Source organism: Porites lutea, chromosome 13 (genome assembly GCF_958299795.1).
Source record: "Porites lutea chromosome 13, jaPorLute2.1, whole genome shotgun sequence".
Taxonomy (NCBI): domain Eukaryota; kingdom Metazoa; phylum Cnidaria; class Anthozoa; order Scleractinia; family Poritidae; genus Porites; species Porites lutea.
Genome location: NC_133213.1, coordinates 19579112 through 19605018, shown reverse-complemented (window position 1 = coordinate 19605018; position 25907 = coordinate 19579112). Strand labels below are relative to the sequence as shown.

Genomic DNA, 25907 nt, shown 5'->3' with positions numbered 1-25907 from the left:
GGAGTCTTGGGGACCGCACCCAAGTTCGGACTCAGAGAAGAAATTGAAGTTGCCCCTGTGTTTACGTCCTCCAAACAACGGCACAAAAGGAAATAAAAAAGGTCGTGTTCGTACAGGTTGTAAAAAAAGAGCGCTGGACTTGCAAAATTTGTTGTTTTTCATTTACTTATCACGCTCATTGCCGTCGCCGTCACAGTCGTCTTCGTCGTTGCTCCCAGAATTTATCGATGTGCGTAAACGGTTAGGAATCCGAGCACGTTTTTAGTAAAAAAGCCTGTCATCTTTTCACTAGATATATATGTTATTCAAGATTCGGTCCATTAATGAAATTCTTTCGTTTCTCCGGAAACCGACATTTGGGTGGAGAGGAAAAAAAAGTCCGTTGTTTTAGAAAAAAAATATATATTTCAAAGAAACAACCAGAGTTAAATGAATTGAGGCAAACTGTGCTCTTAAAATAATTATCTTTAGATATTTTGCTTTCTTTTTAGAATTAACTTTCTATTTTTTGTTATTTATTCATTTTATATCTTTTTTGTGCACGAACTTTTTTAGGTACGCACGCGTCGTACCGTGCGTACAGGTAGCTCAGGTAGCTACCCCGGGGGGGGGGGGGGGAGGGGGTACTCCCGAGAATTTTGGGTAGGGGCGTGCCGCGAAGGTTCGTGGACCCTAACCCTATTTAAGGACTAAGAAAGCGAAAACTGATACCCTTTTTAAGGCCGAAAGCCGAAAAATGACACCCTATTCAAGGAAAAAACAAAATTATTAATAGCATGAAAAGGAAAACGTTATTTCTGCTCTGTAACATTGGATGTATATCATCAAGCATAAAATACTAGAATAAGCGTAGTTTTAAAAAAATGTTCGTTTAGGCGGGCGTTTTCACACTCCAGTATTAGATACTACAATTAAGCTACCCTATCTAAGGACCACACCAGGGACACAGAAACAAAAGGGTCAAAAAAGATACCCTATTTAATGTCCGAGAACCTCAAAAACCATACCCTATTCAGCGGCACGCACCTATATAGCCCATATGTGGGAGTACCCCCCCCCCCCCCCCCCCCGGGGTAGCTACGTCCCTGGTTTCTTTAGATCACATCAAAAACCGGATACTTTGGATACATCGAAGCGTTTTAAAAGGAATAACAGACAAACTGCGGTTACAAACATCAGAAATAACAAACGCATTGTATAACTGACTCAGTTCTCTATACTGATCGAACTTGATGTTTCGTATTCGAATTCTGCAACATACACCTTCAGAGGGCTTCAGAGGCCGTTAAATTTAAAAACAAAGTAAGATAAGTATAACATGTCCTGCGGCTTTCTAATACAACTGGTATTCTGCCAAAAAAAACTATGTGGTTTATTGGTGTTGAAGTAGAGCAAGAGACGAGTGCACCACCTCCTAAAAAAATCCTGGATCCGCCCCTGGGGCTGGTTTTAAATCCCTAATAAGAAGAGTCTCCTTGATCGTACGATCAAATTGATGGTGTTGCAATGGGATCACCTTTCAGGGGCACCCAACGAGAGTATAGTTCAAAACCACTTAAGTAACGTATTTTAGTATTCAAACGGTAGATATAGGCATATTTTTATCCCCTAAAAATTTTTCATCTGTTCAGATTTCCTAGCTGAAAGTCTAGTGATCCGAAAATTATAGGGATCATACCTTACCTTTTCGAAAATTTCAGCCCGAAAAAAGGCTTTCGAAAATTCTAGGTGACCTTTTTAGGGTAAAAATCCGTTAAAAATAGGCAATTATACCATTTTTTAGATGTCCGAAAATCCTAGGAGAGGCCAGGCAAGCAAGAAATTTTACAACAAATGTTTCGAAAATTCTAGATCTCAAATCGTCTTCCGAACAGATATTTGTCCCAAAATTGTCGTTGGGTGCCCCCTGACCTTTAGGCCCTGTTCTGGCAAATATTAAACTTCTCTCTCTCTTCTCTCGCAAAATCTCCAGCTGAACTCGGGTTCAGTTAACAATTTCTGAAATAAATACATCATAATAAAGAAAAAAAGGTGTAATTACAATTTAACTTGTTCATATTTTCAGCCTTTTCCTACCTGGAAATTAGTCATTGTAACATGAGTGACCCTAAAATGACCTCGAAATGCAGAAAAAGTGTTCTGGGGGACATCACATTTTAGAAGTTTTCATGGGTGGGCATGCCCCTAACCCCACTACTAGAAAGCTCACGTCTTCGGCGCTCGAGAACATCTCCAGCCAGCTTCTCCCTGGAACTTGACATCTCTGTGAAATGGTATATAAATCAGAGAGTTAAGGTCTAGAAGAGGGTATCATTTTCCAGGAAACTGATCAATTGGTTGAAGATCTTAGTCTAGACTAGGGAAACCGGGAATTGTCACTCAAAAATATAAAAAAGTCAAATCGGTTTTGTTTTGGCTGGACTGTGCTAGTGACCTAAGTAGTTTCTGGAAACCAGCTACTCTAGGATAGGGGGGTGGGGAGATTTGGGGAGTTTTGTCTAGTATGGGGTAGCAAAATTCACTTGAACTAGCTCTGGTATAGGATAAGGGTTCCAGGGTCCCAGCGGCACATCCTCACCCAAAAATTCTTTAAGTACCCCCCTGGGCTCCACTAGTGATAAATTAAATAAGAATATTATTATTTTTCTCACCTGTAAAAGTAAGCACCTAAATGGAGAATGGGAAATGTAGGTGTGAAAGTGAAGAACAGCTCCCCCAGAAATCTTTTCATTTGACTATATATATATATATAATTAACTGTCAGCCAACAGTACACCACTGAGACAACCAACAGCTTCACCAAAAGTAGCAGGCTGGGGCAGTGTAAAATGTAGACTACAGATAGAAAACAATGGGACGATTGTTGTCATGTACTCATTTGCATGGTTAAAATAATAATCTGCAGTCTGTGTTTTAAACTGACCAGTAGCAGGACTTGGCATCAAATGTTCTTTTTTTACCCTTCCCATCATTCCCTATGCTCTTTCAATCCCCTGTTCCCAGGCTCCAACAGGCCAAAAATGACACCTCCACTCGGGTATTAATGAGGTGCTGGCAGGTGGAGAGAAAACAACGGACTAAAAGTTTCTCTTTCTCCATTCCCTACTTCTTTACACACCTTTTCATATAGGCGAAGTTTGACACAATAGTTTATAGAGGCCCCAGGCCAGCTACCTGGAGGGTAAATTCTGTTAAACAAGATGTAAATAGTAGCGACTGTCATGAAAGTTCATTATTGCGAAACAGGAAAGGATTTGATTGACATTTGCACGTGATTTTTACCATATGCATTTAAGCGATTATATTCTTAGGATCAAGGCCTGCATAGGAGTTAATCTATGGATGAGGTGTAACTTTCAGTGTTAGTACTGTACGAAATTTTAAACGATTTATGAAAGCGACGTACAGAAAATAAAATGAAATGGCAACATAAGATGGCCTTTCTTTTAATTTTGTGTCATTCTGACAGCAATGTGAAGGACTGACCAAACACTGACATTTGACAAAGTGACTACTGCAACTATGGCCACCTAGACAAATTTGACAAGTCACTGAAAATGAAAATCAGTGCAAGATGATTCTTAACTGAATTCTAACATGGGCGAATAATATTTATCCTAAATTATTAAAAATAGGATAAGCAATGGTTTAGTTTTTGTTATACACAAACAGAGTAAAAACGTATCAAAAAAATGTTTACAAAGATTGACATGTATTGAGTCAAAGTAAAACTTAAGCAATAGAGACAAACAGCTGTCAAAAACTGATACAGTGGAACTGAGGTTAATACAAACACCAAGGGGACAACTAGCCATAGTGTCCGTATTATCCGGCGACAGTCAGCCAGGCAAAAACAGGACAGAACCTTTGATAGCTTGTAAACCTGCCATGTCTGTCAGGTTTTCATTGGTAAGATATTCAGTTAATGACAGTGCATGCCACAGAAAGGAAGTCTGTCCATAGAGCGGGGTTGATGACAATATTAATTATATGAGTCAGAGTTTGTGACTCATGATACAGAAAAGTGTCCATTGTACTGTCTTATTAACCTGTGTCCAAATTATTCGTTATTCCATATTATATTCCAAGTCATTTTTAGAGAAAAAGTCCGTTATATGGGGATGTCTGTATTAAACAGGTGGCCGTAGAGTGGGGTTCCAATGTAGGTAACCAAATGAAGTGGCCAGTTTCAAATTACCGTAAATGATCAATTAAGCACCGGGCGCTTCTTCATTCTCCCTGTTACAGGTGCAGAGCTTATACAAGAGCAGCACTTAGTCGAGAGCGGCGCTTATTTCAACTATGGGTAAAACACTGAGGGGAATATAGAGAGAATTAAGTGAGGCGTGTACTAGATATGCACAATTTCACATAAAATATGTACATATTGAACTACGTTTTACTTTAATAATATGAACCTGGAAAACTATGAAGAGTTTAGTTTCCCTACTGATTGAAACTTAGGAACTCACAAGTTGATCGAGGTCTTATATATCAAGCGCCATATCAAAGGTGGGTAGTTTTAAATTAAAATTGTAAATAACCCAAATTAGCGCCGCGGCGCTTATCTAAGAGCATCACTTATTAAACTATTTTCGGTAAAGGTGCGGCGCTTATTCAAGAGTGGTGCTTATTTGAGTGGCAGCGCTTAATTGATCATTTACGGTATGGATGAATTTTGCATGACAGCTCCTTTAAGAGCTCATCAAATGTCTTATAACTTAGTCTTATTTTAACTTGTTTTAAAACTCATCATAGCCAAACCTATAAACAGTATAAAGCCAATACTGATTGGTTTTAATAACACTTTTAAGTTTAAACCATAAGCATGCACATGTACAACAAGAACATAATCTTATTACAAAGTGCTCAAAATTAGCAGTCACCAGGTCGTCCGAGATGACCAGAAAGTTTAGTGGGCAACCAGTTTTTTTTAAAATTAAAAGCCTGGTAGCCTGAGGAAAAAATAATGGACAACCCAGCCAAATTATAAACAGTACAAAATGGCACCCGACTTACTTGACGGTTTTCTATTGTTAATTTGCAGCAGCTGAGTGTTTTCCCGATTTTCGAATATCCAAAGCTTTTACAAAATATTGACAAGTAGTGAAAAATGTTATAAATGTAAGAGACAATATCACAAACATGTAGGCAATGGAGATCGGAGACGCCATTTTGGACATGCAGTAACTTGCAATGATACATATTAGTATGGTCAGGTTATTGAAACAAATTGTGCAAAGTTTCCTTTCAATGCATACTGATGTATTTCTCCAGTGTTTTGGGTACCACCCCCAGATAAGGGATTCCAAGCTTTTTGACAGCTTTGGCAGCAATACACTGTAATTCTAGTTTTCTTTTCTGTTCAGTAAGAATCATGTGAACTTCATAAGTTTTAGCCAAGTCCATGGGTGTTTTACCATCATTGTTGACAAAATCATGATGAGCACCTCCATCAATCAAAACCTGCAACATGTCAGTAATATGACTCCTATTTGAGTAACGGTAGGAAGATATACGTGCAATTGTGTGAAGTGCAGTATTTCCATTACTGTCAGTACTGTTTACATCGAATCCTGCATTTAAAAGAAGCTTGGTTACATCAGTGTAGGAAACATTGCTGTGATCAGTGCAGTGAAATATGACAAACATGTGCAACAAACTTTTCCCAGAAGGATCACAAGGATTTACCTTACAAAGAGTTTTCAAAAATGGTGACACACATGACAGTTTGCTAACTCTGCTGCAGTTTAACTTACTGATTATCCAAACAAGGTCCCTTAGGTCGTTAATGTATACCTGGCACTTAGCAGGATCCTGTTCTATTTCAATCATCTTTCTATGCATCTCATGTGCAGAAACAATAACACTTACTATTTGGTCAAGTGTTTTCACAAAAATATCATCTTTTAAAAGATCATCAGACCATCTCCACCGTAGACTCGAGATTACTGATAGTGTGACAACTAATACTGGTAGATTGTGATTCAGGCATATTTTGGTTTCTTTTCTGAGCAACAACAAAGAAAGACGAAGATTACTTCTCATAAAGTAAAAAGTAGCAAATCTCATTTGTGAAACTAATACTAGACTGTTTGTTCCAAGGATTCTTTCTCTAATAATCAGGCTTTCCATGATGATAGCATCCCTGTTATGCTTTATCTCAGCAACTTCCTCAAGGGTCTGACTCTCCTTTCTATTCTGATAAGCTTCAACAGGTTCCATTTGCTGTTTCAACAATGGATGGGAAGGATCAGCAAACCTTTCTCTCATGCCACGTTTGATGTACTCGAAACCTTCCTTCACATCATGAAATGGAAACTCCTTGTGCGGCTTTAAAGCAAGTGAAGCTCCAAGAAGCTCTAGCGCATCTATTTTTTGCTCTTTTGCTATTTCCTGTTGCTTCATTAAATGCTCTACCATTAAAACATTGCACTTATTACTAGCTAGCAGAAGAGGTGTCAATCCCGAATTGTCACACAAATGGGATGCTCCAGTAGCTAAAAGTTTAGAAACCTCCTCGTGTTTAATAGCCTGTTCCAGGCGTTCAGATAGTGGGGAGCAGTGCGAAGTAAAAAGCCACTCTCCACTATCTGAATGCTTGGAACAGGCTACGTGTTTAAACCCAAGCAAACACTTTTCATCTTTAACCATAGCATAGTGAAGGGCTGTGTGTCCATTTGAATCTTGAAGATCTATATAAGCGCCATGCTCAATAAGGAAAGTTACCATTCTGCAGTAACCCCTCTTGGTGGCCATCATCAAGGGTGTCCATTTATTTATACCCCCTCTTGCATTAACATCAGCTCCATTTTTAATCAGGGAACTCACAATCTCAAGAGAAGTTTCAAATGTCCACACAGCATGGTGAAGAGCTGTAGCACCAGTTTTGGTTTGTAAATTCACATCTGCACCTTGATCAATAAGAAAGATTACTGCATCACTGTGATTATAATTAATGGCCATCATCAGCGGTGTGTAATAATTCTGATCGAAGTGTAATACTGCATTGATATCAGCTCCATTCTCAAGCAAGCACCTCAAAATCTCAACGTTTCCATAAACAGCAGCAACAAATAAAGGTGTACAACCACTGAATGAAAGATGACGAAATTTATCTGTAAAATGCTTATATTTAATATCTCCTCGACCTTCAATGTCTGCTTTGTACTTGAGTAACACCTTGACACAATCGAGATTTCCATTTTCAACAGCAACTATTAGCGGTGTGACTTGCAACCCTTCCCTTTCAGGTAACGAAAAGTCATCATTAATGAACTGCTTACTCAATACAGAAATCCTTTCTGAACAATTCAACTCCTGAAGAACCTTATCAAGAAGGACGGCATCTCCAGATTGTGCAGCTTCGAAGACCTTTTGTTTTGGATCACCAACGGGATGAACATCAGTTATTTTCCGCCGGAAACAAGAAAGAAGCTTATGTGCCATAGTGTGAATAAGCTTCTGTTTTCAGAAGAACTTTTAGTTGCTCCGTCACCACTCTGATTTTCCCATAGCTTCTTTGGTATGCGGAACTTGAGAAGACCTTGGAACCCCGGGGACGAGGTTACCCCGATAGTTGGTAATAAATCCGTGTTCTCCTACACGAATATAAAAAATCCGCTTAAAATATCTTCATGTAACATGTAACTATGTGTCACTCAACATAACTATGCATCACTACCAATCACCACCTATCACTGTCCATCACTACACATCACTACATATCACTACATATCACTACACATCACTACATATTACTACAGATTACTTATCATCACTACATATTACTACAGATTACTACTCATCACTACCCATCACTACACAGCACTACCCATCATTACACATCACTATCCATCACTATCCATCACTACACATCACCACCCATCACTATCCATCACTATCCATCACTTCACATCAGTGTCCATTACTACGCGTCATTATCCACCACTACACATCACTGTCCATCACTACACATCACTAAACATTACTGTCCATCACTACACATCACTATCCATCACTACACATCACTGTCCATCACTATACATCACTATCCATCACTACACAGCACTGTCCATTACTACACATCACTGTCCATCACTACACATCACTATCCATCGCTACACATCACTATCCATCACTACACATCACTGTCCATCACTACACATCACTATCCATCACTACACATCACTAACCATCACTACACATCACTACAGATCACTACACATCACTACATATTACTACAGATTACTACTCATCACTACCCATCACTACACAGCACTACCCATCATTACACATCACTGTCCATCACTATCCATCACTACACATCACCACCCATCACTATCCATCACTATCCATCATTATCCATCACTACCCATAACTACACATCACTACCCATCACTATCCATCACTACCCATCTCTACCCATCACTACACATCACTATCCATCACTACACATAACCACCCATCACTATCCATCACTATCCATCATTATCCATCACTACCCATCACTACGCATCACTACCCATCACTATCCATCACTACCCATCTCTACCCATCACTACACATCACTATCCATCACTATCCATCACTACGCATAACCACCCATCACTATCCATCACTATCTATCACTATCCATTACTACCCATCACTACACATCACTATCCATCACTATCCATCACTACACATCACCACCGATCACTATCCATCACTATCCATCATTACACAACTATCCATCACTATCCATCACTACCCATCACTATACATCACTACCATCACTATCCATCACTACACATCACTATCCATCATTACCCATCACTATCCATAACTACCCGTCACTACACATCACTACCCATCACTATCCATCACTACACATCACTGTCCATCACTATCCACAACTACCCATCACTACACATAACTACCCATCACTATCCATCACTACACATTACTGTCCATCACTACACATCACTATCCATCACTACACATCACTACCCATCACTATCCATCACTACACATCCCCTCCCATCACTATCCATCATTACACATCACTATCCATCACTATCCATAACTACCCATCACTACACATCACTACCCATTACTATCCATCACTACACATCACTGTCCATCACTACCCATCACTATCCATCACTACACATCACTACCCATCATTACACATCACTACCCATCACTACCCATCACTATCCATCACTACACATCACTATCCATCACTACACATCACTACCCATCACTATCCATCACTACACATCCCCTCCCATCACTATCCATCATTACACATCACTATCCATCACTATCCATAACTACCCATCACTACACATCACTACCCATTACTATCCATCACTACACATCACTGTCCATCACTACCCATCACTATCCATCACTACCCATCACTACCCATCACTATCCATCACTACACATCACTGTCCATCACTACACATCACTATCCATCACTACACATCACTTTCCATCACTACACATCACTGTCCATCACTACAAATCACTATCCATCACTTCACATCACTGTCCATTACTACACATCACTGTCCATCACTACACATCACTGTCCATCACTACACATCACTGTCCATCACTACACATCACTGTCCATCACTATACATCACTATCCATCACTACACAGCACTGTCCATTACTACACATCACTGTCCATCACTACACATCACTATCCATCACTACACATCACTATCCATCACTACACATCACTGTCCATCACTACACATCACTGTCCATCACTACCCATCACTATCCATCACTACCCTTCACTACACATCACTGTCCATCACTACACATCACTATCCATCACTTCACATCACTGTCCATTACTACACATCACTGTCCATCACTACCCATCACTATCCATCACTACCCTTCACTACACATCACTGTCCATCACTATCCATCACTTCACATCACTGTCCATTACTACACATCACTATCCATTACTACACATCACTACCCATCACTACACATCACTGTCCATTACTACCCTTCACTTCACATCACTGTCCATCACTACACATCACTAAACATCACAGTCCATTACTAGACATCACTATCCATCACTTCACATCAGTCTCCATTACTACGCGTCATTATCCACCACTACACATCACTGTCCATCACTACACATCACTAAACATTACTGTCCATCACTACACATCACTATCCATCACTACACATCACTGTCCATCACTATACATCACTATCCATCACTACACAGCACTGTCCATTACTACACATCACTGTCCATCACTACACATCACTATCCATCACTACACATCACTATCCATCACTACACATCACTGTCCATCACTACACATCACTATCCATCACTACACATCACTAACCATCACTACACATCACTGTCCATCACTACCCATCACTGTCCATCTCTACCCATCACTATCCATCACTACACATCACTATCCATCACTAAACATCACTGTCCATCACTACACATCACTGTCCATCACTATACATCACTATCCATCACTGCACCTCACTGTAAAACCTCGCAAGAGGTGAACGGCCGCACATCTTCACCGGCGTGAAACTTTTGAAAACCTTTTACATATTTATTTCACTATCCATAACTACCCATCACTACACATCACTACCCATTACTATCCATCAAATTGTCTATTGTACATTTTAAACGTTCTGCTCAACTTACACAATTTTCCCTTGCTGAACATAAACTGTACCGAGCTGTATCTTGGTCCGCTATATATAAGCTATATCATGGTTGAAATTTTAAACTGTAAGGTCCCTGAAAGAGGTCTCCGGCAATGGAGCAATATGTAAAAGGTTTTCAAAGGTTTCACGCCGGTGAAAATGTGCGGGCTGTCACCTCTTGCAAGTTTTTACTCGCAATAATCCCCCTTTTTTTTTCAAGAAAGAATAAGCCATTTTCAGATTGTTATCCAGAGTGACCATGCCACTTTTCCTTTAAAGTGCCCTTTATATTTTTGCTTCAATATTAAGCAATGTTTCTGTAACTAGTCACTAAACAATAAAGACAAAAGTGTTTAGTAAAAGAAGAAAATGTTAAAAAGTGCTTCCAAATAAACATGCTCTTTTTGCTTAAAAAACGACCACTGTAGTTTTAAGCTGTAATAATATTACAGGACTGAGTTCTCTGGCAGTTTCAACACGCTGTAACTGCATTACATAACTTGACTGATGATACCGTATTGACTTTCCCTATGGTTGAAGGATTTAGTCCTATACGTGAAAAAGAATTAGCAACAACAAAAATCATGTACTTATGTGCCTTATACTTTGAAATAAGAAGTTTTATTGATTATTTTTCTTTGTGATATTGGGTTATGAGGGGTATGCCAAAACCGCGGTTCGGTTCGCGCCGCACAGGGAGCTTTAGCATCGACGACGGCAACGGCAGCGAAAACGTCAGTTTTAAAATGAATTCCCGTTTTTTCAATCTTTGTCGCGTTTATTCTAATTTGCTGAAAATGGCAAGTGTAGGCGAATTTCCCTGGAGTTGATTTCTTGAGGACCGCACTCAAGTTTAGAGGAGGAAAAGAGATTCGTCGTCGCTTGTCTACGTCCTCCATAAAACTTGTAATTAGGCATTTTCACGTCGTAGTCGTGCAAGGACGGCAAAGAAATGTACAAAAAAGCGTTATGCACGTGCAAAGTTGTTGTTTTGCGTAATAAACCTATTGCTTTTTTGACGTCCTGGTTGCCGTCGCCGTCGTCGTTGCTAAAGCTTCCAGCAACGACGACGGCGACAGCAACGAGAAAGCAATACGGGTTTAATTTTATTACGCAAGACATCAACTTTGCAGGTACGTCACTCATTTATATACATTTCTTTACCGTCCTTGTACGACTACACCGTGAAGATGGCGACGGCAACGAAAAGATCACTTTTAAAATGAATTAGCACTTTTTCAGACTTTGTCGCTATTATTACAACTCGCTGAAAATGTCTACTGTAGGTTAATTTCCCTAGAGTTGATTTCCTGGGGACCGCACTCAAGTGTAGAAAGAGAAAGAAATTTCGTCGTACCTAACGTCTTCCATAACATGAAATTAGGCATGAGAAGAGCTTATACAGTCAATAAGAATGGCGTACAGCTTTTTATCACAGGTGGAAGGATAACCAATCAAAGAAAGCGTAAATGCCTTTGAGCAATCAAAGCCGTTAATCGTTTGCATTCACATGGCTTTCCTTTATAGCAGCGCCTTCAACTTGTACTTCAGAAACTGGCAAGACGAAGAAAAACTATAACAGGTTTGGGTAGGTTCTCGGTTGATTAGTTTACTCCTCATAAGATTTTGTGCGGCATCAAAGCATGTTCTTAACTCGCTGCTCTAGTGATCTATTTAAACAATAAACTAGTTTTCAATGTACTTCTCAAATCATTAATAATTCATATTCAAGGAAATTACTGTTTAATGAGTGTTTAAATATCAGATGAAAAACTGCTCATTTTTGCACCCTTAATTTCTCCTTCAAAAACAATTTTGTTTGAGAAGAAATATCAAACATTCGGCACAGTGTTTCATCACCAGATAAAACACCTCGAAGTACCGCTGCGCGTCGTATTTTCAACTCTCTTCTCGGTGTTTCATCTGGTGATAAAACACTGCATCACATGTTTGATATATTACATCAAAAGAACGGTCATCTACCAATTTTTAGCCTTCTTCAAGCTATGAAAAGAATAGTGATGTGGTAGTGATGAACAGTGATGTTTAGTGATGTGTAGTGATGGATAGTGATGGATAGTTATGGACAGCTAGTGATGTGTAGTGATGGGTAGTGATGTATAGTGATGTATAGTGACGTGTAATGATAGACAGTGATGTCTAGTGAGGAATAGTGATGGGTAGTGATGGACAGTGATGTGTAGTGATGGATAGTGATGGGTAGTTATGTGTAGTGATGTGTAGTGATGTGTAGTGACGGGTAGTGATGGTTAGTGATGGATAGTGATGTGTAGTGATGGTTGGGATGGCCAGTGATGTGTAATGATGGATAATGATGTGTAGTGATGGATAGTGATGTGTAGTGGTGGACAGTGATGTGTAGTGATAGATAGTGATGTGTAGTGATGGATAATGACTTGTAGTAATGCACAGTGATGTATAGTGATGTGTAGTGATGGACAGTGACGTGTAGTGATGGACAGTGATGTGTAGTGATGGATAGTGATGGGTAGTGATGGACAGTGATGTGTAGTGAGGGATAGTGATGGGTAGTGATGGACAGTGATGTGTAGTGATGGACAGTGATGCGTAGTGATGTAGAGTGATGTGTATTGATGGATAGTGATGGACAGTGATGTGTAGTGATGGACAGTAATGTGTAGTGATCTGTTGTGATGGATAGTAATGGATATTGATGTGTAGTGATGTGCAGTGATGTGTAGTGATAGATAGTGATGGAGAATGATGGGTAGTGATGGACAGTAATGTGTAGTGATGGGTAGTGATGGGTAGTGATGGACAGTGATGTGTAGTGATGGATAGTGATGGGTAGTGATGGACAGTGATGTGTAATGATGGATAGTGATGGATAGTGATGTGTAGTGATGGACGGTGATGTGTCGTGATGGATAGTGATGTGTAGTGATGGATAGTGATGTGTAGTGATGGACAGTGATGTGTAGTGATGTGTTGTGATGGATAGTAATGGATAGTGATGTGTAGTGATGTGCAGTGGTGTGTAGTGATGGATAGTGATGGGTAGTGATGGACAGTGATGTGTAGTAATGGGTAGTGATGGGTAGTGATGGATAGTGATGTGTAGTGATGGACAGTGATGTGTAGTGATGGACAGTGATGTGTACTGATGGATAGTGATGGATAGTGATGGATAATGATGTATAGTGATGTATAGTGATGGAAAGTGATGTGTAGTGATGGACAGTGACGTGTAGTGATGGACAGTGATGTGTAGTGATGGGTAGTGATGGACAGTGATGTGTAATGATGGATAGTGATGGGTAGTGATGGACAGTGATGGGTAGTGATGGACAGTGATGTGTAGTGATGGATAGTGATGGATAGTGATGGATAATGATGTATAGTGATGGATAGTGATGGATAGTGATGGATAATGATGTATAGTGATGTATAGTGATGGAAAGTGATGTGTAGTGATGGACAGTGATGAGTAGTGATGGACAGTGATGTGTAGTAATGGGTAGTGATGGGTAGTGATGGACAGTGATGTGTAGTGATGGACAGTGATGTGTAGTGATGGACAGTGATGTGTAGTGATGGACAGTGATGTGTAGTGATGGACAGTAATGGACAGTGACGTGTAGTGATGGACAGTGATGGATAGTGATGGACAGTGATGTGTAATGATGGTCAGTGATGTGTAGTGATGGATAGTGATGTGTAGTGATGGATAGTGATGTGTTGTGATGGACAGTGATGTGTAGTGATGTGTAGTGATGGGTAGTGATGTGTAGTGATGGGTAGTGATGGATAGTGATGGGTAGTGATGGGTAGTGATGTATAGTGATGGACAGTCATGTGTAGTGATGGACATTGATGTATAGTGATATACAGTGATGGTAGTGATGTGTAGTGATGGATAGTGATGTGTAGTGCTGGGTAGTGATGGATAGTGATGGATAGTGATGTGTAACGATGGGTAGTGATGGATAGTGATGTGTAGTGATGGGTAGTGATGTGTAGGTGATGGATAGTGATGTGTAGTGATGGGTAGTGATGTGTAGTGATGGATAGTGATGTGTAGTGCTGGGTAGTGATGGATAGTGATGGATAGTGATGTGTAACGATGGGTAGTGATGTGTATTGATGGGTAGTGATGATAAGTAATCTGTAGTAATATGTAGTGATGTGTAGTGATATGTAGTGATATGTGGTGATGTGTAGTGATGGACAGTGATAGGTGGTGATGGGTAGTGATGCATAGTTATGTTGAATGACACATAGTTACATGTTACATGAAGATATTTTAGGTAGATTTTAGATAGTTAGCTCCCAGTCTCCATCTCCATCGTGTGTCGTGCCATCACAGGACACCCACCATTTCAAAATCTTCAAAACAGAAAAGAAGACGCGGGGTTAGATAATTTCTTACCCTCCTATGATGACATTATAAAACCAGCCAGGGAAGATTCCAGTTCAAAATACATGATTGGACTAATTCATTTGATTGCCATCTTATTTAGTAAATTTATTGTATGGATTCTTCATTAATATTATTAATAAAGGCTGTCTTGCATCTCAACCCCCTCCCTATAACGGCTCGTACGGGAAGACTCCGCCCGAAAAGGGTACCTTTTTTCAGTCTTCGGGTCTATGAAAGGGTAGGGATTTTACTCGCTGAAGTATACGAAAGAGTAAGGAAATCTGTCGTTTGGGCCTGTGAAAGGGCCCAAAGGGCTAACAGATGAATTTTATGCCGTTATAAAGTCGAGAAACGTTCTCTTTTTGTGATTGATTCCTATTTAAATTAAAGTGCATGTACAGCAGTTAAAAGTGGTGCAAAGATCTAAACAAGGTTTGTGAAAGGGGTACCATTTGTCAAAGCTATACGAAAGAGGTACCTTTTTTGTGAACAATGGTCTATAAAAAGGTAAGGGCTTGGACCTCGGGGCGGAGCCTCCCCGTATAAAATTTGGTTGAGTACCCCCCCCCCCCTCTGCCAGGCTGTTGACCAACAGTTCACCAACAGCTTCACTAACAGTAGCCTGCAGGACTCAACCTCACATGTTCTCTTCCTCCATCCCATCACTCCCTATGTTCTTTCAATTCCCTGTTCCCAGGCTCCAAGTGGCCAAAAATGACAGCTATACCGGGAAAAAATTAATGAGGTGGGTTGAGAGAGAGCAATGCACAAAAGTTTTCTTGCTTCGGCAGAAAAATATAGATACTTTTCAAGACTCAAACTGTCTTTTTGGCATAGCCAGCATGGAACGCCTAAAAGGGGGAGACCATGGGGAGAAATATACAAAAGAAGGAGGAGGCCCTTTCTACTCGCCCCAATCCCGCCCCCTCCCTTTCTAATATTTATCCTCAATGGTTTAGCTATAATACGCACGAGTGAAAACTAACCAACAAATTAATGAAGTTTATATAGAGAAATTACTATATTTATGAATTACTAAGTTTTTTAGGTTAATACTCTAAGAGGTACTCCCTAAACCGGTCTATACTGGGGGGAGGCTCTACCCGAAATGGGTACCCTTTTCAGGTTCCAGGTATTTGAAAGGTAAGGTTTCACAGGTTGAAGTGATTGTAAAAAAAAAAAAAAGAAAACTTTCTGGTTTAGTGATTAAAAGATGGTGCAATTCACAGCAGTTGAAAGGGATGCAGTGTTCTAAACAAGTACGTGAAAGGGGTACCATCTTTTGACAAAAGGTACACGAAAGGAATACCTTTTATCTCAGAAATGGTATATAAAAGGTCAAGGGATTGGATCTCAGGAGATAGCCCTCCTGGTATAAAATTTTGTTCAGTACCCCCTGGGTTTAGTATTAGACAGTAAAGTTTACTAAATTAACTTGCAGTCAAGCCGGCAAAACTGTGAACACCTGGTGGTCACTGTAACAACACTCGAGACACCCAAGAACATATTCAGTTACAACAAAAACATCAAGTGACTACTGTATATTAAAAGCCGGGAGATAAACGGGGACAACAAAAAATGAATTGAAGCGTTGGTTTAAACCCCGGGACACTTTTCAGACTATTGACATGATTGATTGTATATTAACCAGTTTTAAGAAAAAGATGCAGTGTAATACAATAGATATTACAACGGTCACAAAATCAGTTTGGTTTTTACTTTATTCGCGGAACTACGCGGCCTGGTTATGGGGGAACAATCATGAATCTTCAGATTGTTTTCAGTACCAAATATAATCCCCACTTAAATCAAGCTACCTAAAAAAATACTTGCAAAAATTTTCCTACTCAAAAAAATCCTGAAATCGAAAATTTCAAATCCAAAAAAATCCGTCGATCATCCCTGTCAATAATATTGAGATCCAGAGTATTCCCCCCGCCCCAACCCCGGGTTAAAATGCATAATCATTATGCATTTTAATTCATAATAAATACTTCTCCAGTGCTTCAAAAGGTACATCAACCAGAAATATGGAATTCTGTCATTGTAATTTACATACCAAGTAACTGTACTGCTGTAATAGCTTTGTTTAGCTTTGTATTCTTTTGTTTGTACTATATTTGTGTGTGCACACATGTGTGCGTGTGTGTGTGTTTTTCTCTTTCTTAATTTCTATTTTGTATGTAAACGTAAGAAATGCTTTAATTAAAAAATATTAAAAAAAATAAAAAATAAAAAATAAATATGGAATTCCAATTTTTTTTTACAGCGTTGGCACGACACTAATGCCTTTTACCTCTAGTTTTCTTCTTTTAGAGAGAATCACGCGAGCTTTATCAGTTTGAGCCATATCCATGGGTGTTTTACCGTCTCGGTTGACAAAATCATGATGAGCACCTCCATCAAACAAAACCTCCAACATGTCAGTTAGATTACGGAAGCTCTTTCTCCTCGTTGGTTTAAAAGTGACAGCTAGGTGAAGAGGAGTATTTCCTCTTCTGTTGATGGCATTAACATTGAATCCTGCACTTAAAAGTAGCTTCATTGTCCCAGTGTAGGAATATGATGGGAATCTGCACTGTTGTATTACAAACTGGTGAAAAAGTGTATTCCCATAACAATCTCGAGGATTAAAGTTGCAGAGAGTTTTCAAAAACAACAAAGCTGCACTTGAGGGTTTGCCATCTTCATCACGGTCAAACTTACTGATCATCAAAATAAGTTTCAACGAGAGTTCATCTTGATTCAACCTACATGCAGCACTGATTCCATGACCTTTCATCTCAGCTCTTTGTATCTCTTGTTCAAAATCATGGATAATTTGGTCAAACCAGTCAACAAAAGCATCCAATTTTACAAGACGAAACCATTTGCACCAAACTATCATGGTTATGGCACATAAATCATAAAAAATTGTTTGATCGGAACTCTGGGCTATTTTGATTGCATGTCTTTGCAGTGAGAAAAATGATGAAAAATCCTTGTTCTCATGGTAACGAGCAACACATCTAATTTGTGGAAGTAGCTCTACATTGTTTTTTCCAAGTATTCTCTCTCTAACAATCAGGCTTTCCATGATGATCGCATCCTTGTCACGTTTTATCTTTGCAAGTTGTTTAAGAGTCTGACTCTCTGTTCTGTTTTGATAAGCTGCAATAGGTTCTATGTGCTGTTTCAACAAAGGATTGGAAGGATTAGCAAACCTTTCTATCATGCCACGTTTGATGTACATGAATCCTTTGTTAACAAACTTGAACTTAGACACTGAGTACTGCTGCTTTAGAGCAAGGGTTGCTCCAAGTAGTTCTAGTGCATCAATTCTTTGCTCTTTAGTTATTTCAGTTTGCTTGATTATGCATTCTACCACAGTCACATTGCCAATATTACTGGCTAGAAGAAGTGGTGTCAGTCCTTTATTGTTGCACAAGTTGGATGCTCCAGCATTTAAAAGTGCACTTACAATTTGATTTTCAAATAGGTTGCTTTGGGAATACTGAGCATAGTGTAAGGCTGTGTCACCATTTTCATCTTGAAGATCTACATTAGCTCCTTGATCAATAAGAAAAGTTACTGTTTTTAGATAACTTGCCCTACAAGCTAGCATCAGAGGGGTGTAACTGTGATGATCACTTCCTCCCAAATTAACATCAGCTCCATTTTTAATTAGGGAACTGATAATTTCGTCTCTTAATGAACTATTATCAAGACCATATTTATACGGCCGCAAAGCATAATGAAGGGCTGTTTGACCACATGGAGAACATTGAAGATTTACTTTAGCTCCATTTTGAAGAAGACAGTTCACTGCTTTGACACAGCCCCATTGACATGCTATCATCAAAGGGGTGACGTTGTGATCTGAATATGCATTGACATCAGCACGGCCACTATTAATCAAAATACGTAAGGCATCAAAATGTTGATTTGCTGCAATGTGAAGAGCGGTAGAGCCACCTTTGACTTGTAAATTTACATCAGCACCTTGATCAACGAGAAATTTCACTGTATCAATATGTTCTCTTTTAATTGCCATCGTCAGAGGACTGTTACTTCTGTCCCTATGTGTATCCACGAAGTCTCTTGTCACTGCATTGACATCAGCTCCATTTTCAACCAAGTAAGTCAAAACATCGAGATATCCATTGGCAGCCGCAGCAAACAAGGGTGTGCAACGTTCAAAACGAAAATTACGAAACCTTCTTTCCCCACAATCAAAAGAGTATGCTTGACCTTCGACGTCTGCTCCATACTTCACAAGTACTTTCACACAGTCAAGATTTCCATTTCGAACAGCACTTATCAATGGTGTGTGTTCTGAATTTTCATCAACAGCTAACAAAGCAATTCTTTCTGTACAATCCATTTCCTGAAGAACTTCATTAAGGAGCACAGCATCTGCAGATTTTGTAGCTTCAAAGACCTTCTCTTTTGGGTCATGTGAGTATACGTTAAAGTTTGACCTATTTGTTCTTCTCCGTCGAAAGCGTTTGAAGTTTGACCTGTTTGTTCTTCTCCGTCGAAAGCAAGAAAGGAGCTTTTCTGCCATAGTAAGAATAAGTTGCTCTTTCCGGAACAAGTTCCTACAATTTTTGTGCCAATACTATCTTCAATGACTCAGCTATTACGACAAAAAGGATGCCTTGCTGTGGCCGAAGACCCTGGGGATGAAATTGCCCTGGGAACGAGGGTCGGAGTCACGCAATGCATGTTGCTGTTGGCACGCTTTTTTTTTTTTGTAAACATGCAGAATACTGCAATGCTGATCGTACTACGTGAAAATTAACTCTGCAATACATTAACACGACACCGAAAGAACTCAAAACAGAGCGGGATTGTAGCCATAGACAGCTGTTTCGCCCTCTTTGGGGCTCGTCAGTATGGCGTAACCAGAGGCAGGCTCTGATGAAAAAATTTCCGCGCACTCTGATTTAGCTTGATTTTAGCCCTGACCCAGAACTCCTAACACCCACACGTCATACCACGTGTCTTCCGGGGGACAAGAGTCCAAGTGTGAAGTTGGTGTCTCACAGAGAAAATAAAGAGTTTGCCAAAAACCGCCAAAACCAACCTAAAAAACATGGGCAAAACCATGCGAAAATTACAGCATATCGGATCTATGAAAGATCTACGGCCCAAAAATTCATAAAGTACAAACATTAACCACAAGGGACTGCAAAGGACCGCAAACGAATATTCCGAAGAACGTAGGATCTACAAAGACCTGATCAGCAAAAATACTAATGTAGACCAGGAGCTAGCCTGCGAAAACATCCGTCTCTCCTCGTCCTTCGCCGCTGCGAAACGTCCCCAAAGGCGTAGAGCGAGGAGAAACGGATGTTTTCGCAGGCTAACCAGGAGCCGAACTCTGCAAGACATCAACACGACACCGAAAGAACTCAAAACAGGGCGGGATTGTAGCCATAGACGGCTGTTTCACCCTCTTTGGGCTCGTCAGTATGGCGTAACATCCAGAGATCAGGCTCTGATGAAAAAATATCCGCGCACTCTGATTTTAGCCCTGACCGAGAACTCCTGTGCTTTTTCATTTTTTTTGTCGCGACCCCCGCGAGGATAAAACTATTTTCTTATACGACCATGCATTATGCCGCGGGTGTGTTCCTTTCGGTGAATCCAAAAACGGATTTTTGATCTGGTGAATTCTTTTTTGAAAAAGGATTCATTGGATTTGCAATTTAAAGAAGCCGAATCCAGATTAACGGATTAGTGATCTACTCTGTTCCATTCACAGTGGATCCGAAATTAGTCAGATTATCCAGCGGTATTTCAAGTTGAAGTTTCCGCCATTTGCCCTAAAACATCTGAAAACACTGGAAGATTTTTCCTAAGTATCCAAGTGCTAACCATTTGTAAGTAAAAGAGAGAAATGAGCTGCTATCTTTCTAAAACTAACTCGGTTGTAGACGCGATAAGCACTCGATCGTGTTACACAAAAAAATCCGAGCGAGCTTTAGATTTTTTTTGCCAGATTTTGCGCGCTTTTTTCTTGATGTGTTTATGTTCCATCGTCGCTATTCGTTTCGCCGACCACAAAATTCTGCACCGTATAATAGCTTAATTTGTCAAACAGTGCAAAACGCGCCATTTCCTTGAGACGCTGTCAAGCATATTAGCTCATATTGCATGCATTTGAGACAGGTTAGTAAGGTTACAAATCCAATTTCGGATTTCGCGTTCCTTTCCACCGCGAAATCCGGCAAATCTAGGATCAAAACTCCGTTTTTGGATCAACCTCGACCCCAGGGCGGTTTTCCCTGGCTTTGGGGGTGCAAAGCCAACAAAAAGCGCCCTGGGGACGAGGTTGTTTTTGGATTCGCCGAAAGGAACACACCCATAATTTTAAACTTTGCCAACACTTTCGGGAAACTGTCTGTCGCTCGAATACGCCGCTGCTTTGAAAACAAGATGACTTTCCTGTTCAGTTTCTGAAGTTTAATATGAACTTTTTTATTCCAACTCCTGAAAATTGCCCACATTTATAATGAGAACGGTTCCCAGAGAAGGGTTCGCGCGCCGACAGTGGCATATGGGAAGAGTCGATCACAACGATGTAATGACAGTGCTATTGTCCTTCATTAAACAGCAGGTGATGGGCTCCTGAAGCGCGATAAATTCTGAAGCGAGAAGAGTTCACTTTATTGAGTGACGTTTTCGTACTTGCCGTCCTTTTCATAAATTAAACGGCCACCCCAGCTTCTTGCAAATTTAACTTTCTAAACGGGTGGAAGGTGGTTGATTTTGGACCCCCGGGTCCCTTCTTTGAGGTGAGTGTGAGGACAGTGCAGGAATAAGTGAGACTAGGTACAGTGGCGGATCAAGCAGAGGGACCCGGGGGCCCGCCCCCCTTATTTTCAGACAAAACTCAGGCCCGAAGGGCCGAAAAATTCTTCTTGGGAAACTGACCCCCCCCCCCCACCCCACCTCCTTCCACTTATCTGAGGTAGATTCTTACACGCGGACGTTTTTACTTTAAGGCCTTTTGTTTTTGTTTTTACGTTGTTGTTGCCGGGAGAGAAATTTGCTTCTTCAACAGATCAGAAGCAGTAGCCAGTACCAACATCTGAGTATAGGGACACGTTATCAGTCTTCATCCTCAAATGTCATTTTGCGGAGTCGCGAAACACGGGGGACATTGGGGGTTTCCAATACCCAGTGAATACCGCCTACAATACCGCAATTATACTAAGAAAAATTGGAAAATACCGAATTACCTTGTCGAAAATCGACCAAATACCGATACCCCATTTACTGGATTGGTCACGCTTACTTAAAGCTGTAACAATCTCGCCTGTTTGTTTATCACAATAAGCATGTATGCACGGTTGGGGGTTCAATTTTATCCTTTCAATTTGATTTTGCATTGTTTTTAGGCCTTGTATGATAGGGAATTTGAAACAAAGGAAAAAAAATTAACGCAAGGATAAAATTTAACCACAACATATGCCCCAGAAATCAACCTCAGTCATTGTAAGAAACTCGTGAGAAGACCTTGAAGATCCTCTAATTTATCGGTAAACAGATCAAAAAGAAAAAAATTCATGCGGGTCATGTGAGAGGACAACATATCTTTACAACACATCTTAACATAAAGGGTTTAGTTTTATCGTTTGTCTCACGATTGTCACTTTGACATTGATCGCCACGTTTCGACCGCACACTGCAGGTCTTCATCAGGCAATAGTGTCGATTTACTGAGTCGAACTATTTGTACCAACGTCAGTGCCGGATCCGGACCTTGAGATAAGGGGGGGGGGCGGTCTCCAAAAAACTTTTTTGTCCCTTCGGGCCTTAGTTTGGTCTGAAAATAAGGGCGGGGCGGGCCCTTTCCCTTGATCCGCCACTGACCGTGGTTGTTAGTGATTGGTATATCACAAACCTGGTTGGTGGGTTTCGATCCAAAGCATTGTTGGCATTGTAAGAAGAAGAAACCGATCCCTCGGCGGTCCGCTGTTGTAGACGTCGGTTGTCATCCTGTCAGTCAATAAACTTACTTTCGTCACAGAGCGGATAATGCCCTGTCTTATTGGCGTGTTCAGAAACGGCCGAAGTTTGAGTTCGTGAAAGCACTAATCCCTAGCGTGCTCCTTCATCCGTTCATACATGCACCTTCCAGTTTCGCCAATGTTTACTTTGCCGCACTCACAAGGAATCTTATACACTACTCCATCTTGTTTTCGTGAATCCACAAGATCCTTAGGTCGCACAAAGTGCCATCTTAGTGTCTTAACCACGATGAGTAATATCTTTCAAGACATATCTTTAATAACATGTTTAACAGTAAGCTCGGCCGTCAAGATACAAAGGCGCCACTGGCAACCGCTATCAGTCCATTTATGAGCTTACTGTACCCACCCAACCCATAACGTGAATGATGTGTGAAGGTTGGCCACACCACCGGGGTCCACGTCCCCTACTCTTTTCGAACAGTGGTGTGGGTTCTTTTACGTCTCACGAGAATCAGATGATAAGGGTAAGAGCTTCGAGACGGGACCTACGGTTTTTCTTCCTTATCCCAGCAGACTAGAAAGTCTAACCGTTTGCACATGTCATTACAAAGGCAGCACTTTCTTCTCAGTTATTTAAAGACCCCGAGTGTTGCTCCGACCGGGGTTTGAATTCGCGACCTCCCGCCTATCAGACCGGCGCACTCCAGTCATTTCGACAACCTCGTTCCGAAGTGAGAGAAGACTGGGAGAGTTGGCGGGAGAAGGCGAAGGGTTGGGCGTGTGTGTTTGAGTGGGGAGGGGGATGCGGCGGGAAAAGGTCTTTCACGGAAGTCCGGGGGCTAATTAACCAGGGGAGAGTTCCGGTATACTGTGGTTATTGTATTTTACCGGCACGAAGAAGCTGTAAGTTGGACATTTTAATGGCTATGCACATAACTAACAAAGTAGGTTGATATTTTTTGACCTGCGCTTTTTCCATCTATTCATACAATAAGCATAAACGGTTAACTTTGATCTGCATTTTGTTGAGGGTAGCGTTGTTCTTTTATTTTACTATTAAAGTAATCATGAATTGTTGCAAGAAACAATGAACTTATTCTCATTCTCATTGATGTATTTACTTAATATTTTTTGTACTTTGATTTTGATATAAGGCTTATTCGGACCCGGACGTTACTAGCCTCCCACGCAGGCGTTTTTAGGGAAGAAACACGAGCTCCCCTAAAAACGCCTGCGTGGGAGGCTAGGACGTTACCGGAACTTTCGAAAAATGGGCCGCAGATCGAGCGCGGTTACCAATCCCCATTCCCACCTGATAGACCTCGTTTAAGGTCAGGTTCTGACCTCGTTACACTTTTATTACCCGAAAAGATCAAATGTTACACTTTTTCTGAAGTAATGCTGGGTCTTCGCCCTGTGAGGTAATTTTCAAGCAAAATCGTTCCCTGGGCTATTGAGGTCGGGCCTTCGTCCAGTGGGGCACCCTCCTTCCATTTTCTAAGAAAAAAGCCCTGGGAACGAGGTTGAATTTCAAGCAGGGAGACAATCATGTTGCCCTGAGAAAATTAAGATTCTTTAGAAAGACGTATTTAATTATGGGTATTAACAAGACAATAGTGTTTAACAAACCGGCGTATTGCCAACATAACAGCCTCGTTGAAGGTTCACCACTTGTGGTTAAGCCTATACTTAACTTTCGTTAGCCGATCGTATTAGTATAGGTAATAGCATGATTCGTAATGATATTGGGCTTAAATACCACGAGTGATATTTCGAAATTGTTATACGTAATTTCACGAGCCGTTGGGCGAGTGAAATTTGAGACAATTTCAAATATCACAAGTGGTATTTATGCCAAATATCACGTACAAATCATGCTATCATTTGTTTATACTACTACCCAGAAAAGGTTTGTAATTTTCACATGTAGGTATTTCAAATTAAGCTGAAATACCACTACTCTAAGCCAATCAAATTGCAGAAATTTCCCATCTAGTAGTACAATCGCTAAAATAGAACGCGATCTTTTTAAAAAATAGTTTTGAACATAATAAAATTGAATCTGTTAGTTAACGAAACAAAATGTCCTGGTTTGTGAGCTAGGAACTGTGCACCTGTAGACAGTTTGCCAGTTCAAGCCCGAAGTTTTACTGGGTTTTCCGCTCTCCCACATCCTACAAACTTCTTTTAACTTAAAGAGCGTTTTCACATGACGTCACGGCGGCCATATTGGTGTCCCAAACTTGAACCTTTTTCTTACTTAAAAACCTTCTATTGCTCCAATTAATTTGCATAGCTGTTGGCCACGTGAGTGAAAACTTTCTATAAAGTATTAATTGAAGAGCGGGAAAAAGTCAGGTCTTGAATTTTTGCAACTAAAAAATGTAAACAAAACTGACAAAACTGCACAAAACTGACTATTGCAAGTAATGATTCTGCGTCACACTTGTTGTTCAACTTTTAGATAAGCAATTGACTTTAAGTGTAACAAAACTTCAACTCAACGTTTTTAGCTTTTTTAAGCTTCGGATTTTTGCCTCATACAAACTCATCTCACTTTTCTCGACACTTGTCAAGGATCTCTGAGGAAAAAAAATGTTCACATATTAGTATGCAATATTTCATAGGCAAGGATAATCCGCAGAGTTTCATCTGATATACAAACACCGAGGATAGGAGCGCTTATCTCATATCGGATTAGCGACAAGATATATATCAAACACGAGAAACAGTGTTTCACTTGATATCCAAACATTAAGAAGTTTACCATCAAAAAAAGAGAGGGAATGTTTCAGCGGATATCCATATTATTTCGATCGTATCTCCTAGAC

At 40.3% G+C, this 25907-nt stretch overlaps 1 protein-coding gene across 1 annotated transcript; it reads right to left on the bottom strand.

Annotated features, from left to right (window-relative positions):
• Positions 1-3605: 3605 nt before the first annotated feature.
• Positions 3606-19721, bottom strand: LOC140922507 (uncharacterized). Its single transcript, XM_073372485.1, has 3 exons — positions 17409-19721; positions 6636-7464; positions 3606-6500 (listed from the first exon to the last, which is right to left on the bottom strand). The coding sequence occupies exons 1-3, from the start codon at positions 19656-19658 to the stop codon at positions 5251-5253; spliced, it is 4329 nt and encodes a 1442-aa protein (XP_073228586.1). The 5' UTR covers positions 19659-19721; the 3' UTR covers positions 3606-5250.
• Between the last annotated feature and the right edge of the window lie 6186 nt (positions 19722-25907).